Source organism: Micromesistius poutassou (genome assembly GCF_964030765.1).
Source record: "Micromesistius poutassou genome assembly, chromosome: 4".
Taxonomy (NCBI): Eukaryota; Metazoa; Chordata; class Actinopteri; order Gadiformes; family Gadidae; genus Micromesistius; species Micromesistius poutassou.
Genome location: NC_140274.1, coordinates 11,345,712 through 11,364,264, shown reverse-complemented (window position 1 = coordinate 11,364,264; position 18,553 = coordinate 11,345,712). Strand labels below are relative to the sequence as shown.

Genomic DNA, 18,553 nt, shown 5'->3' with positions numbered 1-18,553 from the left:
CAATATGTTTGTAGCTAAAATGTTGCCTAATTTATCGCCATCATAATTCATAGACACCTCTGTTAAGCAGGTGTAAACTTTTTTTTTTAACAATAAATAAATAATTAAATAATAATATAAAATATATATATATTATAATATTATAATTAGACAATAAAACAATATAAACAGAAAACAGGAGTAATTAAATACATGTATTGCACACAAAACATTTGAGAGCAATATTAAAAGGAAAATCTATAAAAACATTAATAAACGAATTCTAAATGAAATGTGAATAAATATGTGTTTCATATATTGTGAGTGAAGAGAGTAGACTTGAGGCAGCAGAACCCGACACATGCTCTGTTCCTCGGTCAGTTGTCGGTAACATAACGGTTTTGTTCTTGTGTTTCAACTAAGTTTCCTTTCCCGGGCAAAGCCCCTGAACGTGTTTTGGATTTAGCTACACAGTGTGCTAATGGGAGCTCTAAGGAAATGCATTGTCGGGGTTTCTTCGACTCAACCCCGCAACATGGATAATAATCTTTCGACCAGTGAGAGCAGAATGCTTTGGTGGAGCTTGTTTATGTGGAGTGCTGGTTTAGGGTTCCGCCCACCGACTTCTCTGATCGCAGGGCAGACAGGCAGAGTGTAAAATGGCGCACAGCTGTCGGTGGCGGTTCCCCGCTCGGCCCGGAGGGAGCAGCAACTCCGGTACCGGGAGGAGAGCAGGCCGAGTGAGGGTCACTGCATCCCTCAGGAGTGCCTCGGAGACCCACCAGCCTACCACTGGTCTCGGACCCGGGTTTGATGCTGCGCTCCAGGTCTCCTCTGTGATCGGTACCAACCTGCAGACATTTCGGGATGTTTTGGGAGAATCGAGTGACACGAGTAGCGGGGAGGTAAGAACCGGACCCATCTGAGAACCACACCAGAACCTCTGAGATAAGGGCACCACGTTTAGTCCGGGATCTCTTTGAGTAACTACCTTACACCTATTCAGATGATGTGCTGTTCCATCAAGTCCTGACTATCTGATCCTGGACCCAAGTGCGACTGATGGACTAACTTGGCATCTCAAAGATGCTCAGCAACTTTGAGTTGGTTGCTGGCCTTTTATCATTAAATGATCCTAGAGTCCGACGGGTCACACTGTGGTCCTGGATGTAGACCACTGTGTTGTTATCTAGAGATGGAGCTGTTTATTGTACAGTTATGTTCATGTTTGTAGAGATGCTGGCTAACACTACTCTTAGCATCACTGCTCTCTCTCTACGGTAACACCACATCTTCATTTGGTTGGTTACAAAACCTATCCCGTACAGTGAGAGTGCTTAAAAAAAACACACACACATCTCACTATCTGTGACTGTTGTGTGTTGTGGGTCTGTGTGTAGCATCAGTGTGACTACCGACCAGCTAACTAGACGTGAGATCGAGACATGTGGAGATATCTGGATACACTTTAATAACCACAAGATCCTCCACATCATGTGCAACGTTAACCTTAGTAAAGGTGTGCTGTCTCCCTAGACGTCTACCCAACTGAATATCCCCGTTAACGGAGACCAGTTTCAAATCACAACATGTCAACTTGATGTGCCAAGATGGTTGAATGGTGGTCCAGCTTTAGTTCTGAGGGTAACGGTGTATCCCCTCGCCAGAGGGAAGCCGTCCTAACCCGCACCAGAGCCCCGTCTCAATACGTGTGTACAATAACCTCCCAGTTAGCTAGCTAAGGAGCTAAGGAGCTAATCGTGCATTTGGGGGGTCTGGAGCTGTCTGCTCTCAGCGAGGTGTCAACCTTACAGCGAGGCTTGGCTAGCCTAGCAGGCTGGCTAGCTAGCAAGCTAACATCTTGGGGTTCAACTAGGCTCTGCCTGAGAGAGTTACGAGTTACACATCGACCCGCTGTGTTTACACTCGTTCAGACGCCGCTATGCGGTGGGTGGCTGGGGTTAGCGGGTAGCTAGCCCGATTGCACACTTCTACAAGCTATTGCAATGTTTAGCCAAAACAGCTACCATGCTACGCATTACGCCACGCTAGCCATTGGGGCTATTGCTGATGCATAGGAAAATGGGAGGTGGACATGTTCTCCCCCCCCCCCCCCCCCTCCTCTACACACGCACGCGCGCGCACACACACACACACACACACACACACACACACACACACACACACACACACACACACACACACACACACACACACACACACACACACTGCGTAGCTGGTAGCAATATAATTTAATGTTTGTGGCTAATGCTGGCGATGACGAAATATCGCATTCTTGAGACCTTTGCAGCGCATGTTTCCTATTTTGTGCGTGGTTCGGGTCACTGATGGAGCAGCCTCCGCCGCTGCTCGGGCGCTACAATAACAACGAGCCTCTTCTCGGTGGACCTTGTGATGTGGGGGTGTGTTCGCTTTAGCGAACTACCATCTTCCTTTTTCATGATGAGCAGCACGCGTTCATTGCGGTGGGAGTGTACCGTGGGGTTGCACATCGCGATTCACTATTCATCCGTCTGATGTTTAACACATTTGTATTTTAATCAAAAGTGCAAGGATTATTATCAAACAGTCAAAACGTCATTTATTACCGTTATACTTTTGACGTTGCACTTTTGACATATTTTGAACAAGGATAATTGTTTTTATAACATGCATTATATTGTTATAACAATTACTGAAAGCCATATAAGTGTAACAGTAGCTGGGATGTAAAGAGACAGACTTAAAATATCCAGCTGATTGCTGTTGCAGGCAAGGCGTGATGATTGCATTGAGACAGGATGTTATGCCTGCCTGGCCAGACCGGGGCAGGATTTGTCAGGTGCACTGCAGCCTGCTGGGCCCACAGGGCCAGCCCCAAAACAGACACTTTACTCCCCCCTACCCTCCTCCCTCCCTCCCTCCATCCGGGCAGAAAGAACCAAATGCACTTCTGAGAGAGACACGTTTGAGAGGCAGGACACTTTTTCTTCTGACAGCTGCCACTTTGGAATAGATTACTGGAGCCCATTGCGGGTGTCTCAAAAGGGCTCTGCTTGTTGGTTCTTCTTAAATGGGGATGGGGGGGCTGTTTGCTTTTACATGTTCATGCTGGAAATCTATTTTCAGTCCACCTAAATAGTTTTTTATTCACTGAATTTACTATTTACTCTTATTTAAAATATAAAGCCTCCCCTTCAAACACTAAGCGCATACACTGATCCATCCAGAAGGCACATGTAAATATACTTTGGAAGAGTTTCAAAATAAGGATTTTTCAATTTGATTGTTATTCCCCTCACAGATTGGGACTAATGTTTAATCTTCTGTACAAAAGTATCAAAACAAAATGTCCTCTCTCTCTCTCCACCGGCTACTTTGTGGAAGGGGCTTGGGTCCAGCAGGTGTTTGGCCTATTTAAATGCCCCTTCCCCCGTCCCCTCCCCATCCCCAGGACAGCGTGTGGACTGGAGCTGGAAGCTTTGTGTCTGCTTTATTCGGGCTCTCACAAAGTGCGGGCGGCTGAAAGAGCACAGGCAAGGATATCAAAGGGTGTGAGGCGAGCCCTCCTCCCCACGGGGCAGCGCTGGGAGGAGAATTAGTCACAGACCCTCCCATCCACGCCTTTATTCGGCTACAGCAGGCGGGCAAAGGATTTCACCTGTGTGTGTGTGTGTGTGTGTGTGTGTGTGTGTGTGTGTGTGTGTGTGTGTGTGTGTGTGTGTGTGTGTGTGTGTGTGTGTGTGTGTGTGTGTGTGTGTGTGTGTGTGTGTGTGTGTGTGTGTGTGTGTTCGTGTCTTTGTTTTTACTTGGAGTACCAACTTGGTGTTTGCTTGCTCGCCTGGATGTGTGCGTGTGCACAAAAACCACAGTTAGCCCTCCTGCTGGGGTCCTATCCTAGACATTTGCTCAAGGTGTAGGAAGCAAGTCTTCCCTCCCTGTATGTTTGTTTTGTGTGCACACCTCAGAGCAAATGTTTAGTAGTTTGACGCACACACACACCATTTGTTGAGTGTTTATTGTGACAACAAAACCATAAAATTATTTTGACATGGGAATCATTCATTGCACTGTCAAGTTTTGTGCTTGCTTATTCGCAGAAGAAATTCTTGGAATAGCTGCCTTTTCCTTTAAGCAGCGTTGTGTCATTAGAAGGGCATAGTACATGAGCTCATCACCAGTTAACATTCCAAGAAGGGCAGATTGTCTACATGTAGAGGTCTTCAGCAGCGTTCCTCAATGTGTTTCTTTCTTTGGATGTCTTGGAGTGAGTTTTTGAGCATTTTCATCCATTGGTTGTGAAACAGATGAGTTGTTTGTCGAGGCAACATGTCAGACCACTCTGTTGACTTTTGACTTCAATCAAATTCCGTCATGTTTATTTGTGTAGTACCGTATAGTTCCCACGGTTACATCCTTGAAGGGGTTCAGTCCCTCTTTCTTTCTTTCTTTCTTTCTTTTTTTTTTCTTTTTTTTACTGGGAATAACAGACAAGACCTGCTGGGAAAATGATGAGAAAATTACCATAAAGTACAAATGAATGACAAATGTAGCAGCCCTGATCATTTGAACTTGGAAATAAAATTAGCTCTCGTTTCCCCAAAATGTCACGGATGGGGCTCTGGAGATAATGTTAAGTGTCTGTGTCGGTTTCAAATCGACACTGTGTAGACTGGCCACTGTGAAAATACACTTATTAAAATCCACTTCTGAAAACTTCATCCACTGGCGTGAAGGTGTTTTCTTCGGTACAATATCAGTAATGAAAAAAGGCTTAACTTCGCCCCTTGCAGTTTCTGGTTTCTGACCCAGCCTCTGTGCCGTCTCCCAACCCAGATATTGTGCTATAACATAGTATAATTGGATCCTGGATGCTTTTGGTTTACGAGCATAGTCCATTACACACTTAATTCCTGAATGAATGTATGCAGAATAAGCCTTACTGAGTTGTCTGATTCTAACTACAGGGAACATTGCGGTCTACCTCGTACACATATGGATTCCCTGGATGTTTGCAATGAACTTAATTATCCTGTGCAGTAACTATTCCGGTGAATTTAAGTAATGATGGGTTGAACCACTTGAAGTTGTTGATGGGGGTTTTCTCTGATGGCACAGGGCCGCTTCGCTGCATGTGGTTCATGGTGCTATTAACTGGATTGCGCTCGTATTTCTTTCCCTACTGTTTGTTGAATTGGTATTGGTTAAGCTTTGGTGAGAAAGATAATGGAAGTAGTCATCTATCTGTTTGAGTTGTACTTCAGGCCATGCTGAAAAACAAATAAGTGATAATTATGTCAGCTTTCTCAGCCAGTGCGTGGGCTCTCAGTGACATGCTGCAGAAGTTGAACCGTAACCATATCCGTTCATCCTGGCTGGGGACAGGCCCTCTAAACTGCAAATAATACTGTAACTTCCCCAGATGAATCAATTGCTCTCTGTGGTTCATCTAGTTTCTAGACTGGTCCGTTGTGATAGTTTAGATCTGCCTGTGACCTTTTTAGAAATTAAAGTATCAAATTACCTGATGGGGGTATAATCTGCTAATGGTAAATTTATTTTTATATATATGTATGTGTGTGTATATATATGAGAGACTTTCAAAACCTGTCCTTATTTAGTCTCCTCTACTCTGGATACTAATGACATCACCATGGCTCATGACATCACTGTCAGTTACCTGCAACCTTCACCCGAGTCTACTACAGTGTTTGTTTACTTACAAGCTGCCTTCCTATCAGCCCCGGCCGCCCTACCGTGGAACTCATGGAGTGCCTTGCCTTACACATGCTGCTTCTCCACGCTCCAGCAGCCAGTGGGCGGGCGGGGAGGAAGCCGAGGGAGAGACAGCGCGTGTTTATGTGTGCGTTTTAGCGCATGGCTGCACAAGGAGCAGGCGCTGGGCCGATGAAAAGGAGCGCGAGAGCCCTTGTAGCGTGTGGGAGGCCTGTTTAGATTAGGATTTAGGCTAGCTTCTGTGTGAGCGTGTTGAATTCCCCCCCCCCCGACCCACCCCACCCCACTCCCGCCCGCAAAAAGCCCCTTTCATCCCCGGCAGCTCCCAGGAGACACCATATAGATCCGGCTCCTTCTGTTGTTTTGTGGAGCATGTGGTCAAGGCGCTGTTTCCATGTCCCCCTTCACCCGCAAGCCTTCCCTCCTACTGCATGCCCACCCCTCCCTCCCCCCCACACACACACTCCCCTGCCCTTCCCTCACTTGTTTACATCCTTCTGCTCGGTTCACGTGAGGAGGGGCTCGGTGGGCTGCCGGTGATTCTTTCACAAGAGCCTGTATGTGTGGCTGACGCAGAGCAAAGGAGGAGGGGCTGTGTGTGTGTGTGTGTGTGTGTGTGTGTGTGTGTGTGTGTGTGTGTGTGTGTGTGTGTGTGTGTGTGTGTGTGTGTGTGTGTGTGTGTGTGTGTGTGTGTGTGTGTGTGTGTGTGTGTGTGTGTGTGTGTGTGTGTGTACACACACATGGGTGTGTTTTGCGCATGGCACCAGCATGTGTTAATGTGCCGCAAGCCTGCCTGTGATGTCATTGAGCACTACTCGCACTTCCTAGCGAGTCAGAGCTGTCCATTTGTACTCCGCCCCCCCCCCCCTCCCCCCCTGTGCTCTGCATCAGCAGCCTGCATACTAGCAGCCGTGGGGAGGGCTGGAAGTGTGGAGAGCAGTGGACTCTGAGGAGTTCAGTAGTATTCACACTGTGTGAAGTGTAGTGTAATCATTCCTATGGCAATGTAGGAGATTCATGCCTCATGTTAAATAATAACATGTCAGGCGTTATTGCTTGAGGAAATGGGATGATTGAATGTCCCACACTCCAGTTAATAAAGTTTTGATGTTGGCTAACAAACAGTGCTTATTTGACTAGGGATCACCCCTCTGTTTTGATTCAGAGTAAATTTGGATGTATCATTTTTATTCCTCTTTGGGAGGGATGTAGCTATCACTTCTGTGTATGTGGAATTGTGCCCACGTTTCTACACTCTAATGTAAACCTCTGCTGGATAGGGACACCTACAACTGGGCCGTGCAGATCTTAACTGCAGCTCCAAATTGTGCTATAAATAAACCACACACACACACACACACACACACACACACACACACACACACACACACACACACACACACACACACACACACACACACACACACACACACACACACAGTTAATCAGCTTTCTCTCCTCAGAAGGTAAGGCTGTAATGGATATGGGTCTATGCCTCATGTAAGGGTGTTACTACAACCTCATGACTATTAAACTTCAAAAATTAAAAGCAGATATAAGTGAGCAAGAGAAGACTCTGCTTACTTGAAAACAGAGACCTCTCCCCTAGCACAAAGTGACTCTTGGCTGAATGACATCACTGTTTGTGCAGACACCATAGCAACCTCTGCTGCCACAGCTACCTGGGGTGGTAAGCAAGTCAGGTGGTCAGGCCCATATTGTGTGCTGCCAGCAGCACCTATGGGGTCAGGTGAAATGGAAGACCAGTGATCACACAGTGCTAGTCAGGTTGAGCTCAACTCTGTCGTTGTCCTTCGGAGAAAGGCTGTCCATGGTTTTGCACCTTGTGTCTTCTCGGTCGTCTCCGACAAGAGAATTTACATTCTTCGGTATGACTCACCAGCAGAGCACGTTACCTTCAGGGAACAGGAAAGCAGTGGTTTTGGCATATCTATCATTTGGTGCGGCTTGGATGGGCTCCTATTCAAAATGGGGCTCTGGGTTGTGGTCTGAACTGTATTTGTAACTGCGTGCACCTCATCCCAAAAGCACAGAGACACATGAGAGCACAGAAGTGAGTCCGCATGCCAAAGTGAGATTGAGTATGTTGGTATTTCCATGAAGCACTGAGCCTTGTCTGACTCAAATGTAGGCTAGATACCAGGTCAAGCAATTGTTCTGTTGCAAGCTGGGTTCCTCCATTTCATATGAAGAATTACCCCTTGTTGTACTTTTTTATTTTTATTTGAAATAACTTATAATATAATTTTATTTTTATTTTCTATTCCTTGTAGGAAGAACCGTTTTGTGGATTTGGAACAGTCACTGAACACACAAGAATACAGAGCCCTACAGGCACCTCCACAGGTAATCCTTTCTTAATGTCTCCTTGTTGTCATTGGGGAATTTATAATGTGGAAATGTAAAACAAATGGAACACCGGTCAATACATCCTTCTAGTGATGGCTCTTTAAATACTAGGGACATTCACAGGCTGCATGCCTTTCTGATCGAAATACATTGTTGTGTTCAAACCACGGGTCCAACCTCATGCCTCACTCTCTATTGTGTTGTCGACCCCTCAGGTGCGCTCACGCAGGAGAAGAAGCCCAGAGGTCGCCCCCCACGTTCCCTGACTGCCCAGAAAGCCTCAGCGTCTCTGAGTTCCCCCTCGTCCCCCAGCTCCCCAGCGCCGGGGAAGCCGGACCGGGCCCCCGAGCGGTCGGCTGACCGGGTCAAAAGGCTCCCTGGGAGGCCGCCGGGCTCCGGGTTGGGGGAGAAGAGGAGAGGCCGCCCGCCATCCTCTAACAGCCAGAGAGCCTGGCACGCCAGCGGCCATGCAGTGGCGGGGGAGGATGGCAGGCCGGCGCCGGCCGTGGAGACGCAGGAGGAGAAGGACAGGAAGTCGTCTGCAAGACGAGCGCTGTTGGGCCCCGCCCATCAGCAGGACACTGAGAGCAAGTTGCCCAAAGCGGCCCGCGGCGAATCCAAAGTGACCAAGCTCAAGCGGCTGAGGGAAGTGAAACTCAGCCCGCTGAAGTCGCGCCTCAAAGCCCTACCCGGCGTTCCCCGGCGCAGACGTGGCCGACCGCCCTCCGCCGAGCGGCTCAAGGCAGAAGCGGAGGCGGCCGCCCGGCTCTCGGGCAGCGTCCCTCACCCCGGGGCCTTCCACGGAGCCCTGGACCCGAAGGCCGAGGGCTATCCCGAGCACAGAGACTCCTCTCCGCCCCCCTCCAAGCTGGGCAGACCCCTAGGGCTCAGGCAAAGCCCCCGGCACGTCAAGCCCGCCAGGATGCCGTCGTCCAAGCGCACCGACGCCACCATCGCCAAACAGCTGCTGCAGCGGGCCAAGAAAGGGGCGCAGAAGAAGAAGCTCCTGGAGAAGGAGGCTGTGGCCATCGGGGGCCCGGGGGCCGGCGCTATGGACGCCGGCATCAGGAGGCGGAGGAGGACCCAGCTGAAGAACATCAGGCAGTTCATCATGCCCGTAGTGAGCACGGTCTCCCTGCGCATCATCAAAACCCCCAAGCGCTTCATTGAAGACGAGGGCAGTTTTGGGACCCCGCCGCACCACATGAAGATGGCGCGGCTGGAGACGCCCCCTACGTCCGTCTCCACACCCCCCCAGCTCACCTCCACCTCCTCCTCGTCCCCCTCTCCTGTCCTGGTGTCCTCTACAGCTGCTGCTGCTGCTTCTGGTACTGGGACCGCCACTCCGGCGGACTCCCTGCCTCCCCCTCCTCCCCCAGCCCCAGACCCCGGTATCGTGTCCCCTGCCGCCGGCCTGCTCAACAACAACGCCAGCAGCACAGCCAACGGACGCTTCAGCAGCAGTGCGGCCTCCTGCGGCTCCAGTGCCCTGTCGCAGCACTCCTCCCAGCTCTCCTCAGCAGAGTCTTCTAGATCGAGCAGCCCTAGCCTGGATGACTCCTCCTGCGACTCCCAGGCTTCGGAAGCCACGCAGGCCCCGTCGGAGACGGATGAACCCTTCCCATCCTCCCAGGGCGAGATGGAGGACAGTTTGCTGCACAGCTCAAGGCCGTCCTCCCCCTCTTCGGAGCGAGAACACGTGGTGGTCGTTGAGCGGGACCGGGGAGTCCGCAGGGCTCAGGGAGTGAGCCGGCCGGGGCTGGGTCCGAGAGGGAGAGGGACACTGACTACCGGGGCCAAGAAGCCTATTATAAGCCCGGCGACGGGAGTGTTGATGTCCTCTTCCACCCTCGGTGGTTCTCAGCAAGCATCCTCCACGGCCTCCTCCTCTTCCTCTCCTCCACCCCCTCCCCTTCTCAGCCCCCCGCAGCCCCTCCAGTCGGCCTCCTCCACCGCATCCGCCATCAGCGACCACCACGCCCAGTCTCCTTGGGTGATGCCTCACCCCGTCACCCCCTTCTTGCCCGGGCCCTCTGTGCTTTCCAGATCACAGGACAAACGCATCTGCTCCATCCTGAGGCAGCCCACCTTCCGTTGGACATCCCAGCCCCGCAACGAGCAGCAGTGCTTCTCCTCCGCTAAATACGCCAAGGAGGGCCTCATCCGCAAGCCCGTGTTCGACAACTTTCGCCCGGCACCCCTCACGGCCCAAGACGTGGGGCTGATGCCTCAAGGGGGCGGGGGAGCCGCCCAGGTGCAGTTCCAAGCCCCGAGCGGCGGTGCGCCGGCGGGAACCCGTCTGTTCACCCCCTTGCACCACCCTGCGTCACACCAGCACCCATCCTCGTCACGTTTCGAAGCCCCACTCCAGAAGCGCAGCCCGCTGCTGCGCGCCCCACGCTTCACCCCCAGCGAGGCCCACTCCCGTATCTTTGAGTCGGTCACGTTGCAGCCCTCCTCCGGGAGCAGTCCCGGCTCCCTCTCCCCTCACCAGTCTTCTCATAGCTCCGGAAGAGCCTTACGACGCAAGAGGAGGCGGGCCCTGGGCATGCTCCACGCCCACGCCCGGTCTCCCTCCCATTCCATGACCAGGCGCAGCAGCCAAATGGGCCATATCCCCAGGGGGAAGGGCTCCTCTGAACGCTCCACGTTGTCCAGCTCGGTCTCCAGCAGTAACCCCAGCTCGTTGCCGGGGGCGTCGGCCAGTCCACTAGCCACTAGTGCCTTAACTCCTGCTTTCAGCCCCTTCTCTGCTCCGCCTCTGGCCATCGCCTCCCAAGGGGCCCGAGATGGCAGAAGAGGAGTCACGGAACAACCGGTCTCTTCGTCCTCCACGTCCTCCGCCACTTCCCAACTCTTTCCCCTCTTCCCCTCCAGTGTCCAGGAGACGGGCCGGGGGGCCGGAAAGGGAGAGAGACGCGAGAGAAGCCTGCCGCCCTCTCAGGAATCCATTCCGAAGGAGAAGGATTTGGACAGAAGCAGAGAAAGGGAGAAGGAGAACAAGAGGGAAGGGAAACGGGATTGGGGGGAGAAGAAGGGCGGGAAGGTTCCGACCCCCGACACGTCCCCGAATGTAGCTTCCAGCCTCTTCATTGTCGATGGGAGGGAGACGGACGACGGGGCATCCCTGGCTCCTAAGAAGGCCCCCGGGAGGAAGAAGTCCACATTGTCTGATGTGGTTTCCGAGCCCGCTCCCACAGAGAGGCCCATGGTTCATTCGGCCGCTCCGCAGTCCTTTGTCAAGGGACGCCTGCATAAGAAGGGCAGACCTTCAGACAAGGAAGCAGAGCCGGCGGAAGAGGAGAAGGAGATGGAAAAACCAAGTGCCATAAGCCAGCCGTCAGCAGGCCTTCCCGGGCAGCCTGGGCGCCAACAGCTCCCAGCCCCTTCGTTGGGCTCCATGCTGGCCCAGGCAGAGAAACAACCTGTGACTGACAAGCAGGTGGTGGGCCTGCTGAAGAAGGCCAAGGCCCAGCTCTTCAAGATAGAAAAGAGCAAGTCGCTCAAGGCTCCGGACCAGCCTAAGATCCAGGTCTGTTGGCATTCCCCTTTTGCTCTCCTTTTTCAATGAGTAATATTATGAACACCATATCAGTCAAGTCATGGTAATTTGTATTCCGTTAAATTGGAGCAACTGTCAAGTTTTCATTTTGATATGCTTCAAACATAACCGCTTGCACAAGTGCTCATACTGAAACTTGATGTACATGAGGGGAATTCTGTATCTCATGCATCATGCAGAAAAGAGGAGCACCAATCGCATTGTTGCTGTAAAGTATCTCCATTTTGAAGTAGACAATAGTTTTTTATGAAATAAGCAAATCTTTTAAGAGTTTTGAGATGCCATATTCGCTTTCTATAAACATTTAAACATTAAATATAAGAGTATTCTCAGGGGACACAACAAAAAGACGCTATTCCACTTGAATGTGGTGCTAAATAAATTAGTTTCTCATCACTTTGGCAGATCCTGCTCTCCCTGCTGTAATCATTTGAATCCCTGGGATTCAGTCGACACTTGTCCAATTTGGCTCTTGTTTCTTTATTTCTTCTATAACACAGAGCCAGGAGAGCGACTCGTCAGAGGCATCGGTCCGCGGCCCACGCATCAAGCACGTCTGTCGTCGGGCCGCCGTGGCCCTGGGTCGCAACCGGGCAGTGTTCCCTGACGACATGCCCACACTCAGTGCCTTGCCCTGGGAGGAGCGGGAGAAGATCTTGTCTTCCATGGGGAACGATGGTAAGAGCCCAGTCACTCCACAGGCATAGCGGCACAGCACTAGTGAGTCTTTAGTGTTTGGGGTGCTGTTCAGTGGCATTTACTTTGAGCCTCTTATAGTAATATGTACAGAATAGAGAGAGAGTGTGTGTGTGTGTGTGTGTGTGTGTGTGTGTGTGTGTGTGTGTGTGTGTGTGTGTGTGTGTGTGTGTGTGTGTGTGTGTGTGTGTGTGTGTGTGTGTGTGTGTGTGTGTGTGTGTGGTGTGTCGAGTGGTAACCCGATAAATGATCCGACAGACAAGTCATCGGTGGCGGGCTCTGAGGAGGCGGAGCCTCAATCCCCTCCCCTGAAGCCCAGGGAGACACGGGTGAAGACCCCCCAGGATGCCCCTCCCAAGAAGGGCCGCAGGTCGCGGCGCTGTGGCCAGTGCTCAGGCTGTCAGGTTCCGGAGGACTGTGGTGTCTGCACCAACTGTCTGGACAAGCCCAAGTTCGGAGGTCGAAACATTAAAAAGCAATGCTGCAAGTGAGTCTGGGAAATAACGCAAAATGAAACGTGATAGATGTGAGAAGGCTACTTGGTTTGTATGTTTAGCAGATTGACCTTGTATAGTTAAACTCGAATTGTATCTGTTTTTCCACAGGGTGCGGAAATGTCAGAACTTGCAGTGGATGCCCTCGAAAATGTTTATCCAGAAGCAGGGAAAGAGCAAGAAGGACAAGAAGAAGAACAGACTGTCGGAGAAGAAGGAAGGCCTTAATCCCGTTAAGGGCGTGGGCTCGGAGCCCGGGCTCAAGCCTCCGCAAGCTGCACAAACCAAGGAGGAGCCTCCACGCAAAAAGAGCGAAACTCCTCCCCCAAAGCCAGGCGATGAGAAGTTGAGACCGCATCAGTTCTCCCCTGCGGCCACGTCTCCCAGTCCTTCAGAGGAAGCCCCTCCACCTCCTAGCGCGTTCCAAGCTCAAACCCAGCCCCAATCTGTGGCCATCACCCCCACCCTGTCACCCGACTCCAAACAGTCCTCCAAGCCCGGCAGTGTCACCAGCCGGAAGGGACACAAACAACAGCAGTCACTCTCCTCGTCCTCCTCCTCCTCATCCTCCTCTTCGACTTCTTCGTCATCGTCTTCATCATCCTCCTCCTCGTCCTCTTCGGCCCAAAACTCTCCCTCCCCATCGACGCCGTCTCAGACACAATCCCAGCAGGAGCCGCAGCAGCAGCCACAGGCCTCAGCCAATCAGGCGCCTCCAAAGAAAGATGCACCATCCAAGATTCCGCTGAGTGACTCCAAGAAGCCCCTGCAGCAGCAGCAGCCGTCACAACAGCAAAGTTCATCTGCTCCATCTACTACAGGTTGTGCTTCTGTCTCATCGCCTCACATCTTCTTAAGATCATATGCTTGACAATTGTGACTAAATGTTGTATTTTTTTTGTGCACCTTTTTTTTGTTTCATTTAGCCCATGAATTGAAACAGCCAAAAAAGTTCACTCCTGTCTCTTTTCCACCACCATGTAAACAAAGCCCAAAAGACAAGGTAAGTGCAGTTGGCAGGCTTCATTCTATGTCATTATCCGTAGCGCTGAAGAAAGCAAGTGTTTTAAACTTTTGTGAATAATATGTACATCAAAACGACATCCTCTCTCCTGTTATTACTGCATTGTGGCTATTAAGGAACTTAAAGGTTAATGTGTACCAGTAAAGTTATTACTCATGTTGCCTTGTGTGTGTTTACTTGTTTTAATCCTGCCTGATTAAGTACTTGTACACCTTTTTATATCTTTGAAAACTTTCAGGGTGTCTTTTTGTGTCATTAGTTTAACCTCACTTATACCTCACTTACCTCACTCATTCTGCTCCCCTTCTTTGTCCAATAGGAGAAGCCGCTGTTCGCTAAACCCCCCAGTAGCAGTACTTTAAACTGGCTGAGCACTCCCTCGACCAGGGGCCAGGCCAAGTCTGTAGCGCCCTTCGACGGAGTGCATCGCATCAGAGTGGATTTCAAGAGGGACCATGACGTGGAGAAGGTGTGGGAGGCAGGCGGTCTCAGCCTGCTGACTTCTGTGCCTGTCACACCTAGGGCGCTTTGCTTCCTGTGTGCCAGCAGCGGCAATGTGGAGGTGAGAAGAGAAACACTTCTCTCAAATGTGCTTCATCAACCGGCTCCAACCTCCTTAGTGGTGTGTGTGTGTGTGTGTGTGTGTGTGTGTGTGTGTGTGTGTGTGTGTGTGTGTGTGTGTGTGTGTGTGTGTGTGTGTGTGTGTGTGTGTGTGTGTGTGTGTGTGTGTGTGTGTGTGTGTGTGGTTGATGGCTGTAGCTTCACCTGGCCCGAATCAGAGTGGAATCTGGTGCTGGGTGAGGCTGCACACCTTTTGGTGCATTGAGCAATCAAAGGCAAACAAGCCATCACCACACACACTCGGGAGATCTCTGACATGGCAGCATGTATCACCTGCTCTGCTTGTAATATTGCTCCAACTCCAACCGGATTACATCATCAACCTGTGTGCTGGTGTGGGAGGATCCCAGTAAGGCCACCTGTGTAACATTTGACCTCTGTCTCGTGCCACATAGGTGGCTGCCTCACTATGTGGCGTGAGGCTGAGGTCAACTGCTGCACTCTTCCTGTGTGTATCTGCACCCTTTTAATATTCCAGCCTAACTGATATGTTTGGTGGCTATTGTTATGGTCATTTTATGCCTTAATGGACTGGAGAGTGGACAGAGACGGGAGGGAAGTAGGTTGAAAGAGAGCAGGGGAGGACATGTAGCATAGGACCGCAGGCAGGAGTCAAACCTGGGTCATCTATGTGGTCGGCACGATAGTGGGGTTGAGCTGTCGTGCTGCTACCATCTTGACTGTGTTTCTTCTTCCCTTCCCAGTTTGTGTTCTGCCAGGTATGCTGTGAACCCTTCCATCTCTTTTGCCTGGGGGAGAAAGAGCGGCCCCTGAAAGAGCAGTGGGAGAACTGGTGCTGTCGGCGCTGCCGCTTCTGCCAGGTGTGCGGACGCCAGCCTCACAAGTCCAAAGTAAGAAGCGTGTGTCTTTGTGTGTGTGTGGGTGTGTGTGTTCGCCCTCCAGCGATCCCACCTCTATTGCCAAAGACAAAAAAAAGGGATTCCAGGGCATGTTTTATTCATGCACCCATGTGGGGAGGCAGAATGTATAGAGGGACGGTGCAGGACTTTGTGATTTCCGAGCGCCAACTCAGAATAAAGCCTCTGTGCGACATTATTGACTGGGGCCTTACTAATCCGTTTAATGAGCTGTTGCTCAAACTAGGGAAGCTGGGCTAATAACTTCATGTCAATAACATGGAATAATTGCTATCTCTATTCATCAAGGGCGGGACGTAAAACATTTCATTGGACCTCCTTAAATCAAGTTATTTTGTTCAGGGGTATATTAACTGCAACCAATCACTTAATTTGACTTGGCCTTGTGTCGACTGAAAGACATCATATAAAATAAAGACCTGCGCCTTGTTATTTCAACTCATAAAAACTGTATTATGCCCTGGACTGTGCTAAAATATTTAATTTAAGCGGTGCGTCTGCGGTGCCTCATATAGCGACTGCTCGTGTACACACTCAGGAATGCTCAGTCTGTCGCCGCATTGTAATGCAGTAGCCTCAGAAGTGTTTCAACTCCTGGTCCCGTCTGACTTCCTCAGCAGCAGCTGCTGGAGTGCGACGAGTGCCGTAACAGCTATCACCCCGACTGCCTGGACCCCCGGCACCCTACCAAGCCCACCAAGAAGAAGAGAGTCTGGGTACGGACTCTCTTATCTGCAGCTGGCAGCCTCACTCATGGATGTGGTCAAGTGTGGGCTGTAGCCTGATGTCTTGTTACTCGACTTGTATTTTCTATTCCGATGTGAACCACGGTACTACAAAGGGCTGTCCTTGACTAAGAGTTTGATGAGTCGATTGAGATTCATCACTCCAGACGCATTGTCGACTGATCGTCGAGACGTGTTCTATTTTGTAATACGTGCGTCTCAATGATGCCTAATTTTTGTGACTTTTGCACGATTAATGGTTTTGAAATGCTGCCAAACATTATTTTTTTTCCCCCTGACATTGTGTATCCTTCTAGACTAACCGTCTATAGAATGTGCTCTACTTGAAAATGATTGGATGGTGCCACTTCCTTTACACAAATGGGAAATCAAACATATATACGATAACCACATTTATTGAAAGCAAAACATAATGCAGCAAATTGCACACAGAAGATGGCGTCAACCATCCACCAAAAGACTTTGAGTTTTGATGCCCCCCCCACCCATTCCTCGCAATGCAAGGTCCCGCTGATTCTCTCGACACAACGATTTTGTGAACTTTGAACAACTTTATTTATTGACGTCAACTTACGTCTGTCCAAAGATTTAAATAATCGAAGGTTCAAGGTCACACCTAGAACTATATACACATTCATTAATGTAATGCTTCAATTGATTGAATTGAGAAGGTCAGAAACGTATGCATGGAAACAAATATATATGGTAATTGACTGTCCACTATGTCCACCTCCTATCAAGTAGTAATGGCTGTGCTGTCTGATTTCCAGGTTTGCACCAAGTGTGTGCACTGCAAGAGCTGCGGCGCCACCAAACCGGGGAAGGCGTTCGATGCCCAGTGGTCCCATGACTTCTCCATGTGTCATGACTGTGCCAAACTCTTTGCTAAAGGTGAGATCAGCTGTGCGGTAGTCCTCAAGTACTGCATTTGAAACTAGCAGAAGCTGTGGGTGAGTGTCTCTCACTTCCTGTAATTATAGGTCATGGGTGCTGGGGCGGCTGGCTTCATTAGTTGTCGTTTCCGTTTAGAGGTTTTGATTGTCATATTTTCTCTGGATTTACTGACTTAACTTTATCCCTGACAGCGCTGTTTACCCCCATTTTTCATTTTTTTTGATGCATTAACACGGGGGAATAGGGCCGTTTCAGAATGCTGTAATGTAGGGCACCGAGATTATTTTGAGAATCAAATGCATATATTTGTACAAAGTCTGCATGGACTTCTGCCGCAGACATTTGTGTCTGCAGTTCTCTGAATCCTAACGTAATTTGCGATGGCGATGGTGATTGAGCCCATCCACATTCCAAGTGTATGGTACCACCATTTATACTCATTGACCGATACTCATTAAAAAGAAAAAAAAGAAGAAGCTAGCCAAACCCCTGCTGTGATCCCGTCTCCCTCCAGGGAACTTCTGTCCACTGTGTGACAAGTGCTACGACGAAGACGACTACGACAGCAAGATGATGCAGTGCGCCCGCTGCGAGCACTGGGTCCACGCCAAGTGTGAGAACCTCACAGGTTTGTGCGTCTGTCTGTCTATCCGTCTGTCCGTGTGTGTGCGTCCCTGCCTGTGCCTGTGCCTTACCACGACATCCTGAACGCGACTATTAATGGGCTCGTCGCCTGCTGCCTCCTCCCGTCTCTTCCAGACGAGCTGTACGAGCTCGTGTCCAAGCTGCCGGAGAGCGTGCCGTACACCTGCTCCACCTGCTGCACGGAGCGCCAGCCGGCGGCATGGAGGACGGCCCTGGAGGAGGAGCTGCAGGGCTGCGTGCGCCACGTCCTCACCGCGCTGCTCAACTCCCGCACCTCCACACACGTGCTGCGCTACAGACAGGTGAGAAGGGGACGCTGGTGGTGTTGTTGTTGTTATTGTTATGGGTATTATTAGAGCTAGCGCCGCGCCCATAGCATGTCTGTTCCACGTAAACAGCCGATTTTAAACAGCAATTAATGGTCTACCGGAAGAATATACATTGTGTGTTCATTTGGTTTAATGTAACGTCCTTGAACCCTCTTCTTTGGATTTTAAAGATCCCATGGCATGCTACTTTATGAATGCTTTTATATAGCTGTTAGTGGGCCCCTAAAACAGTACTTGAAGTTCAAAAAATTCAGCCTTGGTGCAGAATTACAGCTACTACGAGCCAGTCCTACAATGACCTGTCCACAAACGTGCCGTTTTTTTAGAGGCGGGTCAAGGTGGAGGGTGGGGGTGTGGCCCTGAGCAGCTTGCGGCCACGGTTCCATGCGCTCGTATTTACAGTGGATGTATCGCAATGGCGAGGCACACACAGCTTTTGGCCGTGTTCTGTAAATATTCTAGACACTCAGGGTGCTCCTGTGGGAGTCCTGGAGCTCTATAACTAGATAATATCATATTATACATAGATAGATATGAATATCATATAATATATTATCACGGCCAAAAGCTGTGTGCGCC

The 18,553-nt window shown here is 50.3% G+C and overlaps 1 protein-coding gene across 1 annotated transcript in view; it reads left to right on the top strand.

Moving 5' to 3' along the window:
• Nucleotides 1-568: 568 nt before the first annotated feature.
• Nucleotides 569-18,553, top strand: part of kmt2a (lysine (K)-specific methyltransferase 2A) — a gene marked incomplete at its 5' end in the record, with an annotated part of 39,199 nt that continues 21,214 nt past the window's right edge. The window contains 14 exon segments of the mRNA XM_084466930.1: nt 569-621; nt 623-884; nt 8,010-8,082; nt 8,301-11,617; nt 12,148-12,325; nt 12,602-12,830; nt 12,949-13,658; nt 13,764-13,840; nt 14,181-14,423; nt 15,187-15,333; nt 15,978-16,076; nt 16,877-16,997; nt 17,515-17,628; nt 17,760-17,947. Coding sequence (XP_084323056.1) covers nt 569-621; nt 623-884; nt 8,010-8,082; nt 8,301-11,617; nt 12,148-12,325; nt 12,602-12,830; nt 12,949-13,658; nt 13,764-13,840; nt 14,181-14,423; nt 15,187-15,333; nt 15,978-16,076; nt 16,877-16,997; nt 17,515-17,628; nt 17,760-17,947 — 5,811 coding nt within the window.